This window comes from Lepidothrix coronata, unplaced genomic scaffold (genome assembly GCF_001604755.1).
Source record: "Lepidothrix coronata isolate B3197 unplaced genomic scaffold, Lepidothrix_coronata-1.0 Scaffold73, whole genome shotgun sequence".
Lineage (NCBI taxonomy): Eukaryota > Metazoa > Chordata > Aves > Passeriformes > Pipridae > Lepidothrix > Lepidothrix coronata.
Genome location: NW_016690253.1, coordinates 4,590,132 through 4,614,216, shown reverse-complemented (window position 1 = coordinate 4,614,216; position 24,085 = coordinate 4,590,132). Strand labels below are relative to the sequence as shown.

The window sequence follows — 24,085 nt, the reverse complement described above, 5'->3', positions numbered from 1 at the left end:
GTGAGTCTGTTGCCAGCCATCACACATGAAAACAAGGCACGGGCAGATTGGAAACACACTCAAGGCTATTTAGAAGAAAGGAAATAAAATCAGTGTCCACGGCTGCATAGATTGAATTGCTCACACATTTTAACAGATGAGGGGCTTTAAAGTTTCCCTGCAGGCCTTGTTATGTGGGTGAGCATGGTAGGGTGGCTGCAGGCACAGGCTCAGCTCAACACTGGCTGGAGCCAGTGGCAGCCAAATGGCAGTGCAAGGGGACATGAGGATGCGCCCGAAGTCAGCAGTCGTGCCCTTTGCTGGGCATGGGTCTGGCCCCTCAGTGTGAGTCACAGACCTTCGGCCAGGCAGGAGGGAAAGCTACTTAGTTTTAATACTGCATTTGAGGATGTCATGCACAGGCAATGCCTTTTTAAAGGCAGCACTTCTTCCTGGCAACATTAGAGTGTCTCAGAATTGACAGTGGTTGAAATGACTGGAGAGGGTTCTGTGTCACCTGAGTTCACATGTGAGTGCTGGCTCAGTTCTGGGCTCAGTGTCCTCCTGAGCATGATAGACAGGTTTTGGACAGAGTGTGATGAAGGTGCAAACCCCTTACCCCTTTCCCCAGAGCGCAAGGTGTGGGACCAGCGTGCACTACTCCAGGGTTCCTGTGCCAGATGTGCCAGGGTGCATGGCAGCTGCCATCACTTTGTCCTGATCTGGCCTGGGGTGGGAAGTCGCAGGCAAGGGGACGGTTGTGCCCTGTACTGGCTGTTGCTGAGACGGAAACTTCCTTTGTGGGTCTGAAGTGGTTGGCTCCTCTCTTACCTGTGCTTGCTCTTGGCTTTCTGGATGTGTTGTGAAATGTGGCTGCTTGGTGAAATTTAACTAATGACAAACACATGCTTGCATTGCAAAATGATCATTTCTACTCCCCAGAAACATTTGCACATGGCAGGAGCTCAATAAACTCTCCATTTCCTTACAGAAGCCTTCTCAAACAACAGTAAAGCTCTTCCTACAGCTGTAGGAGAGATACCAAAGTTGTTTTTTCCCGCCGCGAAAGCCGCCGAGCTCCTTTGTGAGAGCCCTGACCTTGGCCTGTGCCGGGCCCGGCACTGCCGCCCGCTGTCACTGGCCCAGTTGTGTCTGTGCCGGCCGCTATCGCCCTGCCCGGGCGGGCTGGCATCGCCATGCATCGGACCACTGCAGAGTCCCCCACAGCACTCTCGGGGCTTGTTTTGGTTCCACGTCAGCACTCCTGCGGCTCTGGGGGGTGGGTGCAGCCAGCAGGGACCCATAGGGTACATATTTCCACCTGGAGGAAAGGTGGCAAGCCAGCTGCTGAGCCACCCTCCTGTCCCTCGAGTGCCCTACGCAGGGGCAAGGGGCTGGCACCCTGGGGCAGGTGGCACCTGAGGCTCTACCCAGAGTGCTGCCGGCCCCTGAAACCTCCCCAGGCACCTGTTTGGCTCATTGCAGTGTTATTTATTACTTGCACATTCTGAGAACGTCCTGGAAATGTCTCTTGGAAACTGGAAACTGGATCGTTAAGGCAACCATTAGCACAGCTCACTCTGAGTTGCCCACATTTTAAATTATGTTCTTCTTGCAATTGTCTCTCTAAATATAAAAAAGAAAAGGCAAATTGGCATAATTTTAAAATCGAGGGCGTCCCTGGGCAGGTCGTTCAGCTCTGGGCAGTGGCTGCCAGTGGGGAAGGTGTGGGAGGCAGCTGGGAATCGTGTCAGTGCTGCAGGGCCCGTGGCCGAGCCGCTCCCCGCCTGCCGGAACACCGTCTCCTGCCCCAATGGGACTGCCCACACCCCACGGGCAGGAGCCTTACCCACAGGAGCCTGTCTCATGGCCCAGAACCACCTTCCATGTCTGCCAGCACCCTCCAGGCTCCATCCCTCGGCAGCAATGGGGGTGAGGGTGACTGAGCACAGAGGGAGTGTGGGGAGCCCTGCCCAGCCCCAACCCTGGCACGGGCACGCGCGAGGGGCACGCTCCATACACACCTGCTGGAAGGTGTATCTGTACTTGCACAACTCTTCCTGTGCAGAAACAGCTCTTTAAAACCTGTTTCAGAAGCCACTCCATTTTGAACCTGCTTTCAGTTTTAGATAATTAATCCTCAAAAAGCCCAGGGTGTTCTGGGGGGTCCTGTGTCTGTCGTCAGGACAGCTGCTGTGAGAAGCTCTGCTGCTTGTGGCACACATGGTGCTGAGCATGGGGAAGAGAGCATGGAAGCCTTATGGAAACAGGGAAATATGCACTGTCAGATTTCCAACTGCACAGGGGGGGAAAGAGAGGGGTCTTTAGCAGAAAGGTCTGGTTCTGTGGGAATCTAAAACATGCTGGGGAAATAAGACATTTTTAGCCAAGCTTTTTTATGTGCTGCTGGTATTCCTTAGTAGGGTCTGCTCCCCAGCAGCCCCTCACACTGAGTGCCAGGGCTCTGTGGCACAGGGTGGTGGTGTGGGAGGATGCGGGGGTGCCCTGGGACAGGGTGGTGGGATCATGCCAGGAGGATGGGCGGTATGCCAGGGAAGCTGAGACAGGGAGACATTGCTTGCATCAGGACTAGACTGTGGCAGTCACAGTGCATCCAATTGTGTCTTCATTTAATCAGTAATTCAAGAAAAGTCTTGGAAATGGAGATGGTTGGGGAATGGTGGTTGAGCAGCATCTACGGACAAGTTTCTGATTGCTCCTGGCAAAGAGATGAGAAATCACTCAAAAGGTTTCTGCCTTAAGCACTGAGGGTGAAATTGCTGCTCCAGTTACTGACTGGGAGGGAAAGGAGGGAGCAGCACTGCAGGGGGACAGACAGGCAGCGAGGTCAGAGCAAGGTCACCCTGCAGACTGAGATCACCAGTGGCTGTCTCCTGTTGTGCTTTAATCCCAAGGTGTGAGGGGCTTGGAGATGAGCCATCCGGGGCTTGGAAAAGAGCTGTCCTTTGGCAAAGAGCCCTGCCCACTGTGACAGGCACACTGCACTGGTCCTCTGGAGATAGCCTGGTCTTGGGTTGGAGTTGAGCATCCCAGCTCATATAAAAACTATTTAAAACCTCTCTCTCCTCAGTTTAATTTATGTCTTTCAGGAAGCAGAACAGGAGGGGATGGATAATCTGGACTAATAAAGCAGCTCTTGTTATCAGAATTAGAATATCTAAGGAAAAAATCTGTTTTCAGTGGGTTTGGGGTTTACTGTGGGCCCAAGTGGGGCTTTTCTGGGTATAAAGGTTTTTTCCAAGAAGTCCCATCTTTGTTACATTCACTGTTGATGCAATCTGATTTCTCAGAACCCACCTGAAAGCAACAAACAACGCCAGAAACCAAAAGGGATCTAATTTTTACTCAAAAGTTGCAGTGACCTGCAGACTGTTAGAAGCTAATTGCCTCATCCAGCGGTTGGAGAAAAAGCAAGTTTTAGCAAATAACTCAGTGTGCTCCTGCTCCCCAGACTGCCTGGGCATGCTGGCTCCTATTTGGATAAAGTCCTCCTGCTGCCATGTCCTCTGGAAAAGCAGCTTCTCCATGGATTTGATCAAAGAGATCAGATCAGGGTGGGGAGGGGGTCAGCAGGAGGGTGCCAGCCGAGAGGGGAGGATGTGGGCATGTGGGGAAAAGCATGAGGGCTGTTTGGGGAGGGGGGTGGGCTCTCAGGACGTCTCAGCTGGGTGGTTCATGTGGCATTAGGCAGTTGGCAGCACTGCAATCTGCCTTGTTTGGTGTACGAGCTTCCTTACTGAAGCCAGAATTCCATGGGCACTGCAACAGCCCGTCTCAGTCGCCTTCTCTCTCTAGGCTGTGTTGTCACTTTGTCACACATTGTCACACACTGCACCCGGGGCAGTGTCAGGGAGGGCACCTGGCACGGTCTCTCCGTGGTCAGAGCCAAGTTTGGCTCAGTCCTTGCTCACCTGCTTGCTGCTCAGTGCTTGGCTTGTTCATCCCCTCAGTTTTGGGTTTGCCATGAGGGTTCTCCCAGGCCCCATTGCGATGCTCCCTGTAGCTTATCTTGACCACACTTGCTGACCCTTCCCTTGTTGTCTCTGTTTTATACTGCAGGTTGGAGACTGGCCGTGACCATGTCCTGCCCATTGACTATTACTTCCCACCTCAGAAGACCTGCCTGATCTGTGGAGATGAAGCGTCCGGGTGCCATTACGGAGCCCTCACGTGTGGGAGCTGCAAAGTCTTCTTCAAACGGGCGGCTGAAGGTAATGGGGCAGAGAGGAGGAAGGTCACTGCCACAGCGTGTGGTGGGGTTCTAAGACCTCTTAAACCAGGAAAGGACTAAAATCCGGGATAAATTGATTTCTTTGTCCTGCGTTTGTCATTCCACATTACAGATTGCCCTCAAAAGGTAGCCAAACCAGTTTGCCAAAACACTATTCTTTTCAGTGGCTTTGAGCAACTTGGTCTAGTGGAAGGTGTCGCTTCTCATGGCAGGGTTGTGGAACAAGATGGTCTTTAATGTCCCTTCCAACCCAAACCCTTCTGTGATTCCGTGATTATCTGAAATGACCTAGTGAGTCCCCAGAGCAGTCAGTTCCTGCTTCTCCTCTTGACTTTCTGGAGTTCTTTAAGCTCCCATCAGCCCACCTGTGATCTCAGACCCACAACTCCAAATTTGGGGAAGGCTTTTCTTCTCCTGCATCCCTTTCAGAGGGTCACTTTTGTCAATGCCTGCAAAACAGCACAACTGTCTGTCCTTGAGGAGCTGTGCTCTGACCTCAGGGTCCGTGATCCTTAACCCAGCCCCTGAGAGAGCAACTCCTCCTTCGTGTCCAGCTCTGTAGTTCCAGGCTCTCCAGCACTATGCATGAGCCCAAAGTTTCCTCTCAATGGCAAGGTCTTTGCACCATCTCTCCTCGGGAAAGAGCGTGCGGAAGGACCAAGCCCAGCTGTTTCCTGGGGCTGTGGCTCAGCAATGTCTGGTTTCTGCTTGCAGTTCAGAGTTGTGGTTCCTCGGCAGCAGTGAGAGTCTCTGTTGTGGAAGATTAACTGTCCAGCAATGTAATGTGCCTGTAATCACTCATTGGGCTTGCTTTCAGGAGTGATGAACCAGCACAAGCACCACTTCCTTGGTGCTAACACAATTTCCATGGTGTGTGCTCTTGGCAGCCAGTGTCACCAGCTGTGGTGTCCCTGGGAGAGGGAGGCCCCGTGGTCCTCGGCTGGCAGCAGTGATGGGGACAGAGCTTCTGTCTCACTGGCACCTCCCCGTGTGCCCACTCCCTCCCCTCTGAGCAGAGGTCCCACACTGGGGGTCCTCACCTGCTGTTGTCAGAGTGATGCTTCCAGATCAATTATCATTATCCTGCCTGGGTTTGGAGTGTGCCAGGAGCCAACTTGCCAGTGCTGGTTTAGGGAAGAATGGGAGCTGTGCCACAGGGGACATCAGTGTCCTGTTGCCAGAAAGGGCGGTCAAATAATAGTTAATAAATTTGGCATATTTCTCCCAAGTAAATCATTTGCAGATCTGTCTCTGCTGCACATCAGTCTGTGTCAGGCCAAGTGGGTTGGCTTATGCAGCCAGAGTAAATAACAGATGCTTGTTTAAGTCAGCAAGTTGTTGTTGATTTATAGTAAGTGGAGTCTTGGCTCTCAGTCAGACAAACTGTCGGTGGCTTGGTGCTGGAGCTGCAGTCCCCTGGCACCGGGTGGGCTCTGTCCTGTGGGTGACAGGGGATGGAGGTGCCCACAGGGCAGAGGGGCAGCCTGGGCTGCTCACACTGCTCCACAGGCATGTGCTGTGGGGTTGTTCCCTTTCCTGATTGTGTTATATCATTAATTTAAATGGTATTTATGCCTCTTCCTGGTTCTTCAACCTTGCAGTATGGCAGAGGGTTAAAAGTGTTTGGCCATGATGGAATCAGGCAACAGCTCTTTGGCCTGGAGCCACCTGTGTGCAGGGAGGGGCAGGGGCACCTGCTGGAGTGTAAGCTTTCATCTTATGTTACCCTGAGGTACATGGATAGTCTTTTTTGGGGGGCAGAGACAATAAATCAGGCTCAGTTATAGGTACTGAATGGAGGGCAGGGGCAGGTTTTTGTCCTAACTCCTGCCTGATGACTGTCCAGCCAGATCGTTCCTTCTCAAAGCTGAGGAGCAGTATTCAAAGCCGATATTTCAGTGCATTCTCATGGTTTAAAGTCCATAAAATGCATCTTGTGTCACCCTTGGAGGCTTTACAACAGCAGATCAGAACATTTCCCCATGAGAAAAGAAATCTGTTACTTTCCTGGGACCTGTTACCTTCCTGGTGCTGGTGTCAAACTGCAGCTGCTGATGGAGGGAGCAGCAGGGGGCTGGGAGTGGAGCAGCACAAACAGCACCTTGGGGGGGAGGGAAATAGCTGGCCACATTGTTTCTCTTTTATTATATTCTCCTAACATAATACTGAATTTACCTGGCAGGGATTCGGGCATATTTAATCACAGTTTGTCCAGAAGGATCCTGGGGGACACAGTATCAAAAGTTTTACTGAAATCCAAAAAGATCCCACCAGCTGGCTTCCCTTGATCAGCCAGGCGGGTCACCTTGTCATAGAAGGAAATCAGGTCTGATAAGCAGGACTTTGCTCTCATGAAGCTGTGGTGGCTGTGACCAATTACTGTGTTGTCTTTCAGGTGTTTTTCAACACCTCCTGGAATAATCTCCATAACTTTACCAGGCACTGAAGTGAGATTGACAGGCCTGGAGTTTCCAGGGTCCTCCTTCTTGCCCTCCTTGAAAACTGGGACACCTTTTACCAGCTTCCAGTCAGCTGGGACCTCCCTGGATTCCCAAGACCGCTCAAAAATCTTTGAGAGAGGTTTTGTGATGACATCAGCAGCTCTTTGAGGATTCTGTGATGAATCCCATCAGGCCCCAGAGATTTGTAGGCATCCAGCCGGAGCAGCAGATCCTTCACAATTTCAGGCTCGACTGGGAGTTGATCATTCTCGCAGTCCTGGTCCTGCAGCTCAGGGCACTGAGACCCCCTTGGTCCATCATCCATGTTGAAGACAAAGGCAAAGAAAGCATTAAACACGTCTGCCTTGTCTCTGTCCCTGTGTGAGAGGTGACCATCCTCATCCTGGAACGGTGATGATATTGCCTATTGCCATTAATATATTTGAAAAAATTCTTTTTATTGTCCCCCACATTTCTGGCAGCTTCAAATCCAGTTGAGCTTTGGCCACACAGATTTCCTCCCTATAGTGGCAAGCTCTGTATTCTGTATTCTATATTCTGACTCTGTATTCTTCCCATGTCACTTGACCTTGCTTCCCCTGTGCACACAACTTCCTTTTTTACCTTATCTCTGAGAGAAGATCCCCGTTCAGGCAAGCCAGCCTTCTGCCTCACCCGCTTGACTTCCAGCATTTGGGAATTGCTGCTCCTGTGCCCTGAGGTGGTGATGTTTAAAACGTGGCTGGCAGTGATGGACCCCAGCAACTGCAAAAACATTTTCCCAGGGAACCTTCCTTACTAATTCCCTGAGAAGCCTGAATTCTGCTCTCCTCATGTCCAGAGTGGAGGTTTTGCTGGAACTTTTCTTTCTGTCAACAGAGATTTTAAACTTGATCACTTCATGCTCACTGTGGCCAAGACGGCCCCAACTTCCACTTCTCTCAGGAGATCCTGTCTGTTGACAGGCAGCAGATCCAGGAGGGCATTTCTCTGAGTCAGCTCCCTTAGGAGCTGTTCCATAAAGTTGTCATCCAGGTTTTTTAGGAATCTTCTGGACTGGGTTGTACCACTGTGAGATGCTCCCAGTTAATTTATGGCAAGTTGAAGTCCCCCTTAGGACAAGAGCAGTTGATTTGGAAGTGTCCCTTAGTTCCTCAAAGATAGACTTGAGGGTTTTCACAAGCTCAGGTTCAACTGATTCATCCAAAAAGATGCTGGAAGAGGTAACAGAAAAGGCAGGGTTGTTCTGATCTCATTCTGCCAGCTCTCTTGATTCATGGACTCTCCCAAGATGTCCAGGCTGTGTCCAGGACAGCACTGAAGCACACCCTGCAGATTGCCTCTGCCCTTGTTTTGTGACCGAGCCCAGAGCTGGGCTCTTCCTTGCTGTCACCCACCTGGGGGTCCCGGCATAGAGGGTCTGGAGGGTCCAGAGGGCTGGGGCTGGCTGCCCAGCCAGCTGGGCTGCTGCTCCTCTGCTGCCCACAAAGAGGGCTCCTCCTCCTCCTTTGGTGAACAAAAAGCTCACCCACCTCAGCACAGATGCCGTTTTTCTTGACACAAGTAGGCAGGAGTAGACAAGGCACCTCTCGGCGTGGTTAGGCTGGCTGAGGTGGGTTGAAGACATCAGAGTTCAGCCCTTGTGATGCCACCCTTACCCCTGAAGCAGAAAAATGCTTCAAACACAACAGCTTCTGTTTCAATTAGCAGCCCAGGGCTTCCTGTCCCCGTCCTGTCCTTGTCCCTGCATCCACCCCTGGAGAGTGGCAGACCTTCCACACCCCTCTGAGGTTGCTGAGATCTGGTGGCTAACTGAGCCAGCCCAGAACTGCCTCTGCACAACATTCCTGGCAGTGCAGGACTGGGATGCCTTGGAGTGTGTTCCTGATGGGGCTGCCTTTAAATAGCAGAGAGCTGAATCAAAAAAATAACACAGTATTTGGCAATTTTCCTAGTGGGCACCCAGCCAGGCTGCTGTGCAGGCTGCTCTGATTGCCTCCATCAGTCTCCATATGGATTAGTGTTCTATGTCCTGACCTGCTGAGGATTAGCCTTGCACCAGAGAGATGTCACTGGGCCAATTCAGCAGTATCTTGCCAGATTTCAAGATGACATCAAGTTAAAGTGAATGTTTGCAAAGTCCCTTGCCACGTTTCGAAATGCTTTCTCCTCCTTCTTGGGCCGATCTGACATGCAAACAAGTCAGCTCTGCAGATTTGATGGTGCTGCAGCACCACGATACTCCTGCTTCAGTGGTGTGTTTCTCATGACTGTTTTGGTGTTATGTGCCTTAAAAATCCATGGGGAGAGCAGAAAGTGGGATGAACAGAGCTGGGGAAGCTCTGGATGCTTTCCCCATGCTCTCTGTAGCCATCTGGTAAATACAGGGGACTATTCAGAAAATGACTTTGCAAAGGGAGTTCATCAGCAGTGGCTTAGTGCTGCCTCCCGGGAGCCTCGTGGCTGAGCCCTCTTGGGTTGTTAATGGGGGCATCCTGTGGGAAGTGGTGCCAGCACCAAACCCATGGGCTCAGCTCTGGGCATGGCCCTGCTGGTGTCAGCCCAAGGACCAGAGGTTTTCCAGGGAGCACTGAAGCTTCAGTGGTAACACGAGGCCCTGGGGGATTCGCTTTCACAGAAAGCTTGGCCTTATCCCCCAGCTCTTAGAATTCTGTTTATGCCCTGAAATACGAGGATCTCCCTCTTCCAAAAAGCATTTACTGGGTTTTATATCTCTCTTCCAAAAGGCATTTACTGGGTTTTCACATTTACAGTCATAAATCTTGCTCCAGATGTTTGCACAGATTACTTTGCTGTCTAGAAGAAAAAGTTATTCTGGGCAAAACAGGTCGTGTGGCAACAGGCTGTTAGATAATTCCTGCAGGCTGTTAGTTAGATAATTCCTTTGGATTGAGCAACTCTCCTCCATAATATTTTTAGTCGAGGCTGGAAAGTGCCTCTTCCCCTTGGCTCTGGCTGTGCACTGCAGTCCCAGGGGATGGGCGGGAGGGGCTCGGAGGTGGCGCAAGAATCTTCCTGCCTGGGGTGAGGTGGCACAGGATGGGCCTGAGGTCGCAGCACGGGCTGTTCCCAGCGAGGGGGGCAGTGGCACAGCAGCGTGTTCCTGGTGGGGGGTGCCACAGACTGCAAGGGCATTGGAGGAACAGAGGCTCTCCTGCGGTGCCTGTGCTGGTCTGGGAGGGCAGAGGATGCTGGGCGCCTTTGTGACTTTGCTCCTCACCTGTGTACGTGTCAAACAGGACCTGGGCTGCAGGGGAGGAGTAGGGACTTGTCAGGGTGACATCTGCAGTGTCCTTAGCTGGGCTGTGGTCTCTGGGCAGACACCTTGCCAGTGCTGGGAGATGGGCCTTGCAAAGAGTGGAGAACACCAGAGAGTGGATGTAAGGTTTGGACCTGTATGTACAGGTTTACAAAACAAGACCCTCTGCATTGCAGTGACACAATGCAGTCGTTGTTTGCAGGGAAGAAAAGGAGGTGAAAAAGTCTTTTCGGAGTTAAACTTCAGAGAAGGAAAACCAGTGCATTTGTCTTCAAATAAAGAACAGCTGATTGCAAGTGTCTCCAGTTGTTCTGAAATGAAGAGAGTGAATTACCCTGAAATTAGAAACAGTTGTGTGAGAAGTTACTTCATACAGAAGGAACCCATCTATGTCCCAGCCACCCTTCCCAGTTCTCTGGGCTTTTACAGATGGTGGCTCCTTCCCTAGTGGTTAGGAGGGGAGTCTCTGCAACCCCAGGAATTAGGATGGGGTGGGCGAGGTGAGCAGCTCATCCTCACAGGGAGCAGCAGCAGCCCCACGACCTGCCATGGCTTTTTGTTTCCCTTTTTGTTACTGGTGAACAGCATAAAGCAAACAGGGCTCACTTGTGCAGGCTCAGGCAACAGGGAATGGGCTCCTGCCCCAAAGAGCCTCCATGAACCAGGAAGCTGCCCTGGCCACCCAGTAATGTCCCTGTACCATGACTGTGGGGAGAACTGTTGTCTGCAGCTCCCAGCCTGTGCTGCTCCCAGCCCATGCCAAGCACAGCCATCCTGCAGACTCCTCAGTTTGTCACCTGGGCACTGGGGCACCCGCCTGCTCCTGGCTGGTGGGAGAGGCTCCCTCTCCATGTCCCTTCCCAGCAGTGCCAGGGCTGGCAAATGCTGCTGAGGAGCTGATGGGAAACAGCACAGCTGCCTCACTGAGCAAAGCTTGGACCCCACTCCCAGATCTCATCCGTCCCCCTGCTCCCCTCCTGTGGGTGCCTGGGGGGACAGAGCAGGGTGGGGGAGAAGCCCATGTGTTGGGATGCAGCTCAAATCCCAGGCATGAGGAACGGGCTAGGGCTGGTGGGTGCTGCTTCTGGCACAGGGGAATTCAGGGTGAGCTGTGCCTGACCCTGGAGTGTCCCTGGGGCTCAGGCAGCAGTGGTGCCACCTGCTCAGGCCCTTCACAGGAGAGGCCTGACCTTTGGGAAGATTTTGAGCTATTATTGTTGCAAAAAATTCTGTAGTTTAGACTAGAGAGGTGAGACAGGGCTGGAACAGGAGCCGAGGGGAGAGTTGGGGGGCCATGTGGGTGCTCCTGGGGCAGCACTGGTCACTACAGCCATACAGCCTCGGCCAGGCACTGGGGTGGCCCCGTGGGCTGGGCTGGAGCTCAGCCTGTTTACTGGTGGTGGCTCGATGAGCTCTGGAGCATTCCAGCAACAGGCACTGTTGTCATAGGGCAGGAGTCAAATCTCATTCCAGCTCTCCATACCTCAGAAAGTAGGGTGCCCATTCCTGATTGATGTAAGCACCTGAAGAGGTTGAGGGGAGGGAATGTGGCCTAGTGCTCAGTGCCCCCGGCACAAAAATAACTCCAGGTAACCCAATTTCAGCTGAAGTTGTTTATTACTCACCCTCCTCAATGAACTGCTGAAAGGGAAGATGGTGCTTGTGCTCCTTTGCATTTAGGTGTCATTGAGGTTTTCCTGGGTGTCCTTCACATGGGAAATGAGCTGGGGAGGGGGTGAGAAGAGCTGCTCTGAGGACAGAGTTAAAGGGTTTAGGAATGTCAGGTAGTGCAGCTAATGCCTGGGGTGTGGGGGCGGGTGATGATCCGCTCTGAAGGGGATGGTTCCGAGAAGGTTGAACGAAGGGTGTTTGTGCAGCCCTTGGGTGCTGTGAAAGGACGGGCCGGTGCTGAGCCCCGTGGGGGCTTCGCTGTGCCCCTGCACAGGGGTCTGTGGTGGCAGAGGTGGCTGGTCCTGCCGGGTGGGAGCAGAGGGACCCGGGAGGGCGCCAGGAAAGCCACAGGCAGTGCCAGTGAGGGCAGCAGTGGTGGAGGTGTGCAAGGGAGGTGGGGATTATTAAATCTGTGCACCAAAGTTGGTGCATCTCTTGTCAAAGCTCATACATTAAGGGGTTGAATTCAGCCTCATCCTGTTAGCAGATTTCTGATGACTCCAAAGGGCTATTCCCATAGGAATGCAAAAAGCAAACCCTTGCAGGATGATAATAAAGGCCACGGGCTGGTTTCCCATGTGGATTGCCCATGGGTCTGTGAGCTGCACCTGTCTATTATGGGCTGAGCCTGGTTTAGTTTGAAATGATCTGAAGAACATCAGATAAGTCCTGATCCAGTAAATGTGTTTATACTTGACAAGGAAACAAGTGATGAGTCAGGAAGAACAGTTCATTTATGGCTTGTCTAGCAAATGGGGCAGTGAACAAAAAAGCTGGGGTCTGGATCTGCATGGGCTGCTCTCTGAGTGAGAAGAGGGTGAGTCTGAGGTGCAGGTTAGTCTGACAATAAGTAACTTCCAAATTTTCTGCAAGCCCCCAAAACCCATGGCTGTGCAAGGTCCCCCTTGCAGGGAGTCACTGGTTCCAGTTCCCTCCTGGCTGGCTGTGGGTGCAGCCCAGGGGATGGGATGGCATCAGACTCACCTGTAGAGCAGCAGCTCCCCAACCCCCGTGTCTGTAAACTGCAGCCAACAGACCCAACTGGTACTGCTGGGTGGCACAAAAAGTAATTCAGCCACAAAAGGGCTTGTACAGAGTTGTAGTTGTACAGTGAGTCTGGGAACTGTGTTTGGCCAACTGTAGTTGAGTGTCAGGGCAGGAGATCAAACTGTGGGGTTTGGTGTTCTGGGAGGAAACCACCAAAAGCCAGGCAATAGATAGATGGATGACATTTAAAAAATGAGAACCCAACTCTCCATATTTCAGTGCTTTTTAATTGCTCATTATTGTTTGCCTTTGCTGTGCTGCACTGTGCAGAGTGCCTGGGTTTTCAGTCTTCGAGGACTTTTCTCCTTGGAGATCTTGGTCTAAAAGCCTCTGCTGTGTGTGGGCGAAGGGCAGCAGTGCAGGGCAGGGGTGCTGGAGTGTGGTGGAACAGCAGTGACCCAGCTGCATTTTGGGGAGGCAGTGCTCATGCAACGTCTGGCCATGAACCACTCCTGCAGCACCAAAGGCAGAACTGTACTGTTTTCCCAAAAGATACCAACTTCCAACATAAGTTTTTTTCTAGAGAGTGCACTGGGAAACCAGCACTGATGTGGTCTCCTCCTCCTTCTCCTTCTCCCCTTCTCCTCCTCTTCCCACCCCTCTCCCTCTCTTCTCCTCATGCCACTGCCCCTGGTGATACCCGAGCCCATTTCTTCCCCCAGTACCCAGCACCCATGTTCCATTTCTCTGCTGTTTTAGGCAAACAGAAGTACCTGTGTGCCAGCCGGAACGACTGCACCATCGACAAGTTCCGACGGAAAAACTGCCCCTCCTGCCGCCTGCGGAAGTGCTACGAGGCCGGGATGACGCTCGGAGGTATGGTCAGGGTCCCCTCCCGGGTCCCTGCACATCACTTAGTGTGTCAGCAGTCAGTAAATGGCTGCAAAATGAGGCTGATGGAGCACGATGAGCTTCAGGAAGCATTTACAGGGTTCTAACACCAGAACTGTGAATTTCACTAATTTCTGTTTGCATTTCATAAAGCATTCTTTTCTCTGATTTCTAAAGTTGTTAATCTGAAAAAATGTAAACAGCCAAGGGAGTTGGTTCTCACTCCTGGAGCCTCAGAGCAGAGCACTCCCCTCTTTTGACGGGATTTTTCCCAGCAGAAAGGGGCAATTTCTTGGTGAAATTACAGCCCCGGTGCTTTCCTTCGCTGGATAGAAGCCGTGCCTGTGTCCCTGGTGAAGGTCCTTGTTGCAGTTTGTCTCTGTTCCCAAACCTGTAGCCCTACCAAAACCTGACAGAGTGGCCATATCCAAAATCTGAGGTTTTCTGTGCAAAATCTGGAAACTACAGTGGGTGGCTCCACATTAAGCTGATTTGATGAAACCCTTCCCTGGGCCCTGGCACAGGCTGCCCAGTGAAGCTGTGGCTGCCCCATCCCTGGAAGTGTCCAAGGCCAGGTTGGACAGGGCTTGGAGCAACCTGGTCTAGTGGAAGGTGTCCCTGCCCGTGGCAGGGGGTGGAATGAGATGAGCTTTAAGGTCCTTTCCACTCAAACCATCCTGTGATTCCGTGATGTAGAGTGAGGAAGAAAATACCCTGGAAAAGGGGACTGAAGGACCTGCCCCCTGCTGGGAAGCCCTGGATTGAGGGGGTTATGGGGGAGGAACTCCAGCACAGCTTGGGTGGGCAGTGGGGAGCCCAGGCTGCTCAGATGTGCCAGTGTTTTGGATTTAATCCTGACCCCATTGCTGGGATGGGCTGAGTCTCCGATGTGGCTGCTGGGCTGCCACAACGCTGTCTTGAAGGACTTGTTACTGAAGTGGTTCTGATTTGTGGCTCACCAACGAGCAGAGGGTTTAGTTTTGTTTCTTCCCAATGGTCCCGAAAGGTAATACAGTCCTAATCCCCAGTTTTTAGCTTATTTTTAAGTGCTTTTTCCTGGTGAAGTTTCCTTAAGTAGAAGAAGACATACATCAGTGTAACCTTCTTCTGCAGGACACACTGACAAAATTAATGCTAATATGAACACACCCCCCCTTCTTTTTCCTTCAGCTCTTTGGGTCACCCTGACCTGTTCTGCCTGGTCTGTTTTACATTTGGTTTGGATGTCGGTATAAAGGCAATTGTTACAAACAGGCAGGCTTGTGATTGCCCACAGTAGCGTCTCCCACGGTGGAGGCAGAGCATTTGAAATTGCTCCCAGGCTCCAAGCAGTTGTTTTTAACCGCTGGTTAATTACCGTCGCTGTTGGGGTACAGCCTGGCAGCCCTGCGGCTCTCGCGGCGGGGGAGGAGGAGGAGGAGGTGACACACCGAATGCCTTCTGCCGGCTCTGCTCTGGCACAGGATGACAACATCTTGAAGCACTTCATTATTGCTTGAGATCACTGTGACCTGCAAGCTGGAATCCATTAAACAGGATCTTCTCTCCTGAATGACAGTGTGGAGAGGGAAAAGACGAAAAAAACCCAAACCACCAAAATAAAAAAAATAAAAAAAACCCCAGTGATAATGCAATTTCTGTGTGCTTGGTCCTGCTGGTGAGCTGGCTGTGCCTACCAACCCACCACCCTGTGCCTGCTGCCAGGGCAGGTGCTGCAGGGATCCTGCCAGCCCCCGTGTGAGGTGCCGGGGGCTGTTCCCATGGGATGCCCCAAGCGCCTGTGCCTGCAGCCAGAGCTGGCAGCTGCCCGTGCTGTAGGACATCAGGGCACCTCCAGCCTGGCCCTTGTGCCCTGTGGGTCCTGGCTTGGGACAAAATCTCCCAAACACGTGAAATTCCATTAATTTTGTTGGTGGTAGGGCTGGAAATCTCCTGTGGTAACAGCTGAAAGCTTGTGAAAGCCCAGGCTTGAGGCACAGTTGTGTTTAGCCCTAATTCAGGTCCAGCTGCTGGGGGCAGAGCAGGGCTCCCATCTCATGCAGTGGGTGTTGATGTGAGCCATTCCAGCCAGGGGGAATCTGACACGAGTTTTGCAGAGCCGTTGCAGTAGTTAATTATGATCAGTGTTGTGTTGAATGTACCTTTTTTTCATCATCTGCCCTTCATTTCCAGCAATTGGATCTTTATTACAACCTTGTTTGCTCAGTTGAAAAACCGAGTTTTATTGAATTTCTCTCCCTGCAGTGGATATTTCTTGGCTGTGACTCAATAACCCTTTAGCCTTCTGCACAGCCACCTGGGTGACATTCCTTACCTCCTTGCTCCAAGGTGTGTTGTCAAATCTTCAGTGTTCTCATGGCTCCTGCAGTTTGCCAACATCTGTCAGCACTTGTCTGCAGACCTCGGTCTGTCTGTTCAGTGATCAGTCCTTTGTGTTCATCCCTATTTTCCATCCATGCATTGCTATACAGACTGGTTGAGGAAAAATGGTTAATTCTGGTTTGGGGATGAATGTAGACATTTACTAGCAGAGAGCTGTAAGCCACCCTGGTAAGAAACAAACCTGTCTGATGTTCAACACTTATACTTGCCTTTGAGATGTGTCTTTGGGGGGTTGCAATCATTCAGCAATACTGTCTGATTTTATATCCTTTGAGTTCTTTTCATTCACATGGGCCTGATTGACTCAGATCTCTTAAAGGTGTCTGCTGCACCAACAATGTTGTAATTATCAACTAAAATTATTGTGTCAGATAAGACTGATAGCTTGACAGGTTCAGGTTTTGACAAGCCACATGCTGAAGTTCATAAAAATTTCAAAGAACAGGATATAAGTCAAGTCCCGTTCAGCTCTTCTGTGTCCTGCCTGCAGCTGAGCTCAGCATGTGCTGCCAGGGGCAGGATGTCTCCATTATTGTCAGTGCAAAAGCAGCTTCTTCCAAGTCCCCAGAACTTGCTTGAGTCCTGTCATTCACAAAAAATTGGTTCTGGAGCCCAGAGTGCTCCTCCCCCAGGGCTTCAGAAGTGCCTGCCAGGAGGGCAGTTGTTCGAACTGTGCTCCCCGGGGGTTCTTGCACTGGTGAATATTTTATTGTGACACCATGTAATTGTGTCCTTTAAGCTTTTTTCCAAATCCATACTGTAGTTGCCTGGTGACCCCCAAGCCAGCTCCCATTGGTGCTTCAGGGGGCTTGGGGCGATGCTGTGCTGCAGCTGCACCTTGAGGCTCCTGGGTGCTGCTGTCCCCCGTCCCTGGTGGCAGCTGAGCAGGAACACCCCCTGTTACAGGGTTCCTCCCACCTTGGCTTGAAGAAATGCAGTGTAGAGTTCTGCCCAGCTTAGCTCATCCTAGGAAAAAAACATTACAGATGCCTTCGATTCCTATTTTTCTATTTCTGTTTTTGTTCCCAGTAGCTGCTGAGTGGGAGCTACCACCACAAAGAGGTTTGGCACAGGTGCTGAGTATAAACCAGTCTTTTCCTCTGAAACTTTTTTTCACCAGGTATTTCTGTATTTCAGTGAGCTGTGGGACAGCTGCTCCTGGAATGCCCAAACCCCAGTAGCGCAGTTATCACACCCTAGCACAGAGGGGTCTGGTTTGTGGCTGCAATCTCAGACCCAGCACGGTTGGTCCTTGCTCTCTTCTTACTTCACTCAGGATTTTTTAACACTAGATAATTAAATCTTAAGGAAAACCCCCACATTTAAACCAAACCATATGTGTATCTTATACATGTGGGTTTGGCTCCATTCACACCCAGGACCCAGGGCACTGGTTGTTTCTAAACCCCAAAGGGTTGTCCAGCCCTGGCACAGCTGCCCAGGGCAGCAGTGGCGTCCTGGGGGGATTTAACAGCCCTGTGGATGTGGCACTTGGGGACATGGGTTACTGGTGGCCTGGGCAGTGCTGTGACTTCAGGAGGGGTGGGAGAGGCGATGGCTGGAGGCCGTCACGCTGCCCTGTTTTCCTCTTGCACTCCTTTATTTTTGTTACCTGTGTCTCCTCCCTTTTTACAGAGCAGCCTATCTTCATTGCCCATACACCAGATCATCTAGAGTACAGTGCTTAGAGATCAATGTTTGCAGTTGATTTACAGGGCTGCACTTTGACTTGACATTTTTATGTCTCGCTGCTTATTTTTCTAATTACAGCTGAAAGGAAATTCAAGATAAGTATCATGTAATGAAGGAGCCAAACCCCCCCGAGGACAACTGGTTTAATGTCGTATTCCCTGCTTGAAGGAAGCCATGGGCTTTTGTTCTCTAATTCATGAGGGTTTGGAGTTGGTGAGGGGTGGCAGTAGCAGCCCACCTGTGCCAAGCACTGTCACACAGGTATCAGTGAGGGGAACACAAACTCTCCAAGGGCTCTGGCATTGCCTCTGGAGCACTGGTGTGCCTTGCAGGCAGACCAGCAGCTGTGGTTAAGGAACACTTTGTCATGGTGCCATGGGCACAGTCGCTGATGGGGCTCATGAAGCAGAGTGATGCCACCTCTGCCCAGGTCTGCTCCCCATGGTTTCAGGCCCTGGAATTGCCTGCTGGCTTCTGAAATGTCTTTTCCATAATATATGTGGGATATCTGGGAGAGCCTGGATGTGGGGGAGTAGGTATTGCAAAGAGAAGGCTTTTATCTCAGTTGCATCCCACTTTCACTTTGGCCTGGAATAGAACAATCCCACTTGGGTATCCAAGTGCAATCGCTTTTTTCCCTAGAACATGATCATGTGCTGAGTTTATCTTCTTGTGAGCAGTTGAGTCAGTCACCTCTTCTCACTTTTCCCTGGATGATCTCTGTGTTTATGTGGGAGTTGGAGACCAGTCATGGCTGAGAATGTAAATGATGCTGGTTCTTTTCCGTGTTACATTAACAAGGAAATGGATTTTGTCGTGCAGCATGTGGGCCCCTTGTCCCTAGGTGAGGGCTGCAATGCCGGGGCACTCCCTGGGCAACGTCCACTAAGGGAGGAGCGGCTGCTGGTCATCACTTTTCCTTTCCTCGTAACTATAAGTGGAGCCAAGAAGCCTCAACCTTTTTTTTTTTTCTTTTAATTTTTAAGTCTCACACTAAACCGTGTACTTCCCACAGCCCGCAAGCTGAAGAAACTGGGTAACCTGAAGACACAGGATGAGGTGGAGGCAGGCAGCTCATCCAGCCCCACGGAGGAGCAAGCTCCCAAGCTGGTGATGACACGCATCGATGGCTATGAGTGCCAGCCCATCTTCCTCAACGTCCTGGAGGCCATCGAGCCCGGCGTGGTGTGTGCTGGCCACGACAACAGCCAGCCAGACTCCTTCTCCAACCTGCTGACCAGCCTGAATGAGCTTGGGGAGCGGCAGCTGGTCTACGTGGTCAAATGGGCGAAGGCCCTGCCAGGTGAGGAGGAAAACAAACAAATCCCCTCCTTTTCCAGTTCCAAAGCCCCCATCTGCATTGGCAGGGTGCAAAGGGAGTGGTCTGCAGCCCGTGTGCCACCGTCACACAGCTCCTGGGGGAGTGCTCCGTGGGCACTGTGAGTGTCCCCTCCCCGGGCAGCAGCCACAGCACTGGGGGTTGTCTGGGGGGCTGGTGATGGGAGGGGGGGCTGGGGGTGATGGAGGATATTGGAACTTGTGCTTTGCCTTGCGACAGCCCCCGGCCCGGGCTACCAGGTGGGCACGGGGCACTCGCCCCCGAGGGGGCTGCTGCTGCTGCTCAGAGTCCCGCTGTCCTCCCCCTCTCCCAGCTCCAGGCCGTGTCCTCCAGCCCTGCAGAATTCCCCTCTAAACAAGTATTAGCCCTGTCCCATGACCCACCTGAAGTGGTGAAAAGGGTAAATTCCACCAGCTAATTAGTTGGAATATGGCAGAAGAGCAATGCAGGATCCCAAAGGGCTCTTTCCTGGCAGTCACTTGGGTTGCCTGTGTGATGGCCTGGTGGGATATATTTACGATTCCTTTGGAGTGGTGCTACAGGCTAGGAAGTTTCTAGATGCCAGTCAGCAGGTGCAGTAAATGGAGCATCCCACTGACAGATGGGTTCACTGAGCCAGGTCTGTGCAGGGTCACTGGGTGGTGACACACTGCCTATTTAATGTTGTAATCCTGCAGCCGAGTGAGTGGGATTGCAGAGGGCTGAGCTCACTCTGGGCACAGCAGGATCCAGTTCACCTCTGAGCATCTCTGAGACTGGGGTGTGGGGCTGGTTCCTAATGCCTTCCCCATCCCAGCCTCACTCTCCAGGGAACACTGCAGAAAAGAGGGACCCCACTCCTCATGTGCAGGGTGACACAGCCAAAGGAGGAGACCGAGACACAGTAAGTTTACCACTCTGTGTCAGACCCTGGTGATGAACTGTGGTCAGGTGTCTGATGTTCCCAGGAGTTTAGCAGCACCCTGGACTGGTGATGCCAGGGGGATGTTGGTCTGAATACCCTTAAATGCAGAATAGCCCATTCTGTTTCTGATATTCTTAAGTCACTTGGCTTGTAAAACCAGGGACAAATCGTGCTTTCTCTTTGGCTTATGTATGCCAGCCATCAAGATCAGACACAGAGACACCACCAAAGCCACCCTGGGGCTGAGGCCCTGCAGTAGTGCTGATGGAAAGGAAGAGTGCTTTGGAAAACATTTTCCATCTTAACCACCCCATTAAGAAAGGGTTTTACTCTCCTGAACTGCACCTGATGCTGACCCCTTGGTGTGTGGCTGTGCCAGCTGCTGCCCCACTGACCCCCGGGGCCAGCACCCACTGTGCCAGGGCAGCATCTGGGCAAGATTCATTCCCCTGCTGTTTGGCTTTGAGAGCTCCCCAAGCCACAGAGAGCCTTGCCTCAATGGATTGTAATTATACACAGGAGATGTTAAATTGCTTTAATATTTGATTCAAAAAATGTATGATTGTCTTTAAACTCAATTATATTTGTCTATTTACAAGTGTCTGGAAAAAAGCAGTGTTGGAGGTGGTGTAAATATGCCAGGGATTTAACTCTGAACTGCCATCTGGGCATAGGAAATTTGAATTTAGTTGCTATTTTTGTCTCTCTTGCAATGCAGCCGAGGTTTCCGTGCTCATTTCCACAGTCATTAGATCCATGCAGTGTGTATTGGACAGAAACCAGAGTGTCTGTGGCCATGGGGTGAGGCCTCAGGGTTACCTGCTGGCTCTGAGCATCACATTAAAATCCAGCTACTTAAATTTGGTGAAGTCCTAATGGGACTTTCTCCCCTCTTTGTGTCCAAAGTCCCCTTTCTCCCCTTCCAGGGGCAGGTCTGTGCTTGGCTGTCCCTGATTCCCAGTCAGAGTCAGAGCCCTGGGCTGCCGGCCCTGCAGCTGTGTCACCGCTGGCGTGTGCATGTCCCGGGACGTGCTGTGAACTGACCACCTTGTCCCAGAGGAGCACTGCAGGAGAGTGGAGTCTGCGTGGAAACAGTCCTGGGAACTGCAGGAACACAACATTAATTCGTAACATCCCTCCCTCATTGTTTGTTAGGATTTCGCAACCTGCATGTGGACGACCAGATGTCAATAATCCAGTACTCTTGGATGGGCCTCATGGTGTTTGCTATGGGGTGGAGATCCTTCACCAACGTCAATTCCAGAATGCTTTACTTTGCTCCAGACCTGGTCTTCAATGAGTAAGTGTGAAACAACACCAGCCTAAGGCAGGCTTTGGGTCAGACTAGGTGACAAACTGAGCATCTCGTGCTCCGACCTGCCCAGCCCAGTGTGGCGGGTCCCGTTCCCTACTCCAGCCACCCGTGGTGACTTCCAGCAGTGGGGAGGGCACTGTGATGCCTCTCCTGGTCCTTCACCCCGCTTCCCCAGCCTTGTCATGGGCTGACTCCCGCCAGGGCAGCCGGAGCTGCTGTGGGATGAAAAGCTGCTCCGTATGGACCTGTCTTTCTGCTAAAGGGTTTGAGTTCCAGTTTCCAGCTCTGTTGGGCAGCTGGAGAAACAGAAACAGAGATAATGTGTATAAGGTCCTGCTGGGCTCTTCCTGATGTACCATCAGCTTAGAGCTGGGGAGGGTTTGCTGGCACTGAGGTAGAAGAGCCTGAACCTAATAACTAAGCACACCACGAGGCAAACCCACACCTCCCTGGGAGTTCCAGCTTGGTCTTGGATCCCTCACGGATAGACATGTTTGGGGAATCATTGCAGTCACTCCTCAGATGAACCCTGCAAGTCCCCAGTTCCATCTATTTCCAAAGAGGGTTGGTTGCACACAGGCATTTTGGAGAATGTTCCTGTCCTGCCTGTGGCATTGCTGGGACAGAGCTTGGGCCCTTGGCAGCGGGGATGTGCCAGGCGAGGGGGTTGCTGGGTCAAGGAGTGTGTCCTCCCCCCTCACACAGCTGCACTTTGGTCTCGGTGCCATCCATGCCCATCTTGCCCTGCCAGGTACCGCATGCACAAATCCAGGATGTACAGCCAGTGTGTCAGGATGAGGCACCTCTCCCAGGAGTTCGGGTGGCTTCAGATCACGCCCCAGGAGTTCCTCTGTATGAAGGCTCTCCTTTTCTTCAGTGTTAGTAAGTACCCACACCCTTTCCTCCACAGAACTCCAGTACCTGCCACTGCATCACCCTTGAGGTGTCTGGTGCTTTCCCTGTGCCTGGACTCTCACCTCCCAGGGGGAGCTGGGGAGTTCCCTGCTTCAGCCTTCCTCCTGCCCTCCTGTTCCCCGCTCTCTGGGCTCCTCTCACTGTTTCCTTCCCATCCCACCCAGTTCCAGTGGATGGCCTGAAGAACCAGAAGCTCTTCGATGAGCTCCGCATGAATTACATTAAGGAACTTGACCGTATCATCGCCTGCAAGAGGAAGAACCCCACCTCCTGCTCCCGGCGGTTTTACCAGCTCACCAAGGTCCTGGACTCCGTGCACCCGGTGAGAGAGGACAGGGAAATGTCCATCTATACACATAAAAAACAATATAAGAAAGAAACTTTACAGTGAGAATGATCATTCCCTGGAACAACCTCCCCAGGGTCAGGGCAGCCCTATCATGGGGCGAGTTCAGATGCAGTTGGACAGGGTGCTGGATAGTCTCATCCAGGCTCCCTTTCCCAGGCAAGGTAGAACCTCTGCTCCATATCTTTCCAGTGAAAACGCTACACAGGGACTCATTTAACCCCCTCTCTTCCTTCCCCAGATTGCCAAGGACCTGCACCAGTTTACATTTGACCTGTTAATCAAGGCACACATGGTGAGCGTGGACTACCCGGAAATGATGGCTGAGATCATCTCTGTGCAGGTTCCCAAGATCCTGTCTGGAAAAGTCAAGCCTATCTACTTCCATGCACAGTGATCTTCCATAGGGACCCCCGAGCTGCCTCCCCCATTCCAGCCATCTCCTGCCTGTTATTTCTGCACTACTGTCCTGCAGTGCCTTGGGGAATCCCTCTGCAGTGGTGGCCGAGGGGACAGGCAGTGACAGACCTGCTGGGATTCCTGAGATTTCTGTTTTCCTGAGGTACCTCTGAACTGAACCCCCGGCCTCGGCCTCTGCCCAGCTCTGGCTGCTTGTGGTGATGGACAGGGACTGGCACAGAGCAGCAGGACCCCGCCTGCTCTCGTCTCTGTGTTTGTCACCGTGACTCCAGCGGCCCAGGGCCACAGAAGAGTGGGAGAAGTGCCAGTAGTTGGTGGGTTTGGGGTGTTTTCTATACGCAGAACATGACATGAAGCAGGTTGCAGCTCCGCGTTTGGCTGTGGGTGATGTTACCGGCCTCCTTTGGGATGTTTTGTTTGCATTATGGTGCTGGGAAGCAGATGAGTTCAAACATTGCAGCAGAGAAGCAGAGCAGAGCTGGGGGATGAGGTGAATTTGCGGCCGAGGAGTTCCCAGGCCCTGGGGCCGCTGTGGGATGTGTCTGGCCAGCCCGGCCCCGGGACCCGCCTGCGCCGCCGGGACACGGGCGACGGAGCAGATGGGCTGCAGCCAAAGGCTGCCGAGGAAGATGACCTTGGAAACCCCCCAATGGCAGCTGGCTCCTGTTTTCCACCTAGGATGTTTGTGCTACAGCCTGTCTGGGTCTCAGTCTGCCCCACAGGCCCCCCGGTGCTCGGCAGTCAACGTTCCCATCCTTGCCAGCTGCTGCTCCCTGACAAAGCCGAACCCACCTCCAGAAGTGCCTGATGCCCTCGGAGCTCCCACCTGCCTGGCCACCCTGGGCCCCTGCAGCCCCTGCCCAGCCCCATGCCCGCTCTGCTGCTGCCGCTCTCCGCAGACCCCGGATTCCAGCTGCGCTCTTTCCCTTCGTTTGTCCCAGCTCTTGTTTGCAATGCTGTGGAGCCAAGAGGGGGCCAGGATCTGTGGGGCCTGTGGAGCCACAGGACTCCTCCATGAATCCCATCTGTGGGGAAGTGGCTGTGGGAACTGGCCGGTGCCACCACGGTGCTTTGGGGGGCTGGAAAGGAAGAACCAACCCTCATGTACTCACTGTCCCACGTACATGGTGCCACACACACTGTCACACACACACGGTCACACACACTGTCACACACACACTGTCACACACACTGTCACACACACTGTCACACACACACTGTCACACACACTGTCCCACACACACTGTCACACACACTGTCACACACACACT

At 52.3% G+C, this 24,085-nt stretch overlaps 1 protein-coding gene across 1 annotated transcript in view; it reads left to right on the top strand.

The window, feature by feature from the left end:
- Nucleotides 1-23,165, top strand: part of AR (androgen receptor) — a 38,715-nt gene extending 15,550 nt beyond the window's left edge. The window contains exons 2-8 of the mRNA XM_017819322.1: nt 4,060-4,211; nt 13,370-13,486; nt 18,591-18,878; nt 20,974-21,118; nt 21,885-22,015; nt 22,213-22,370; nt 22,636-23,165. Coding sequence (XP_017674811.1) covers nt 4,060-4,211; nt 13,370-13,486; nt 18,591-18,878; nt 20,974-21,118; nt 21,885-22,015; nt 22,213-22,370; nt 22,636-22,791 — 1,147 coding nt within the window. The 3' untranslated portion in view covers nt 22,792-23,165. The remainder of the gene's footprint in view (nt 1-4,059; nt 4,212-13,369; nt 13,487-18,590; nt 18,879-20,973; nt 21,119-21,884; nt 22,016-22,212; nt 22,371-22,635) is intronic.
- The last annotated feature ends 920 nt before the right edge of the window (nt 23,166-24,085 follow it).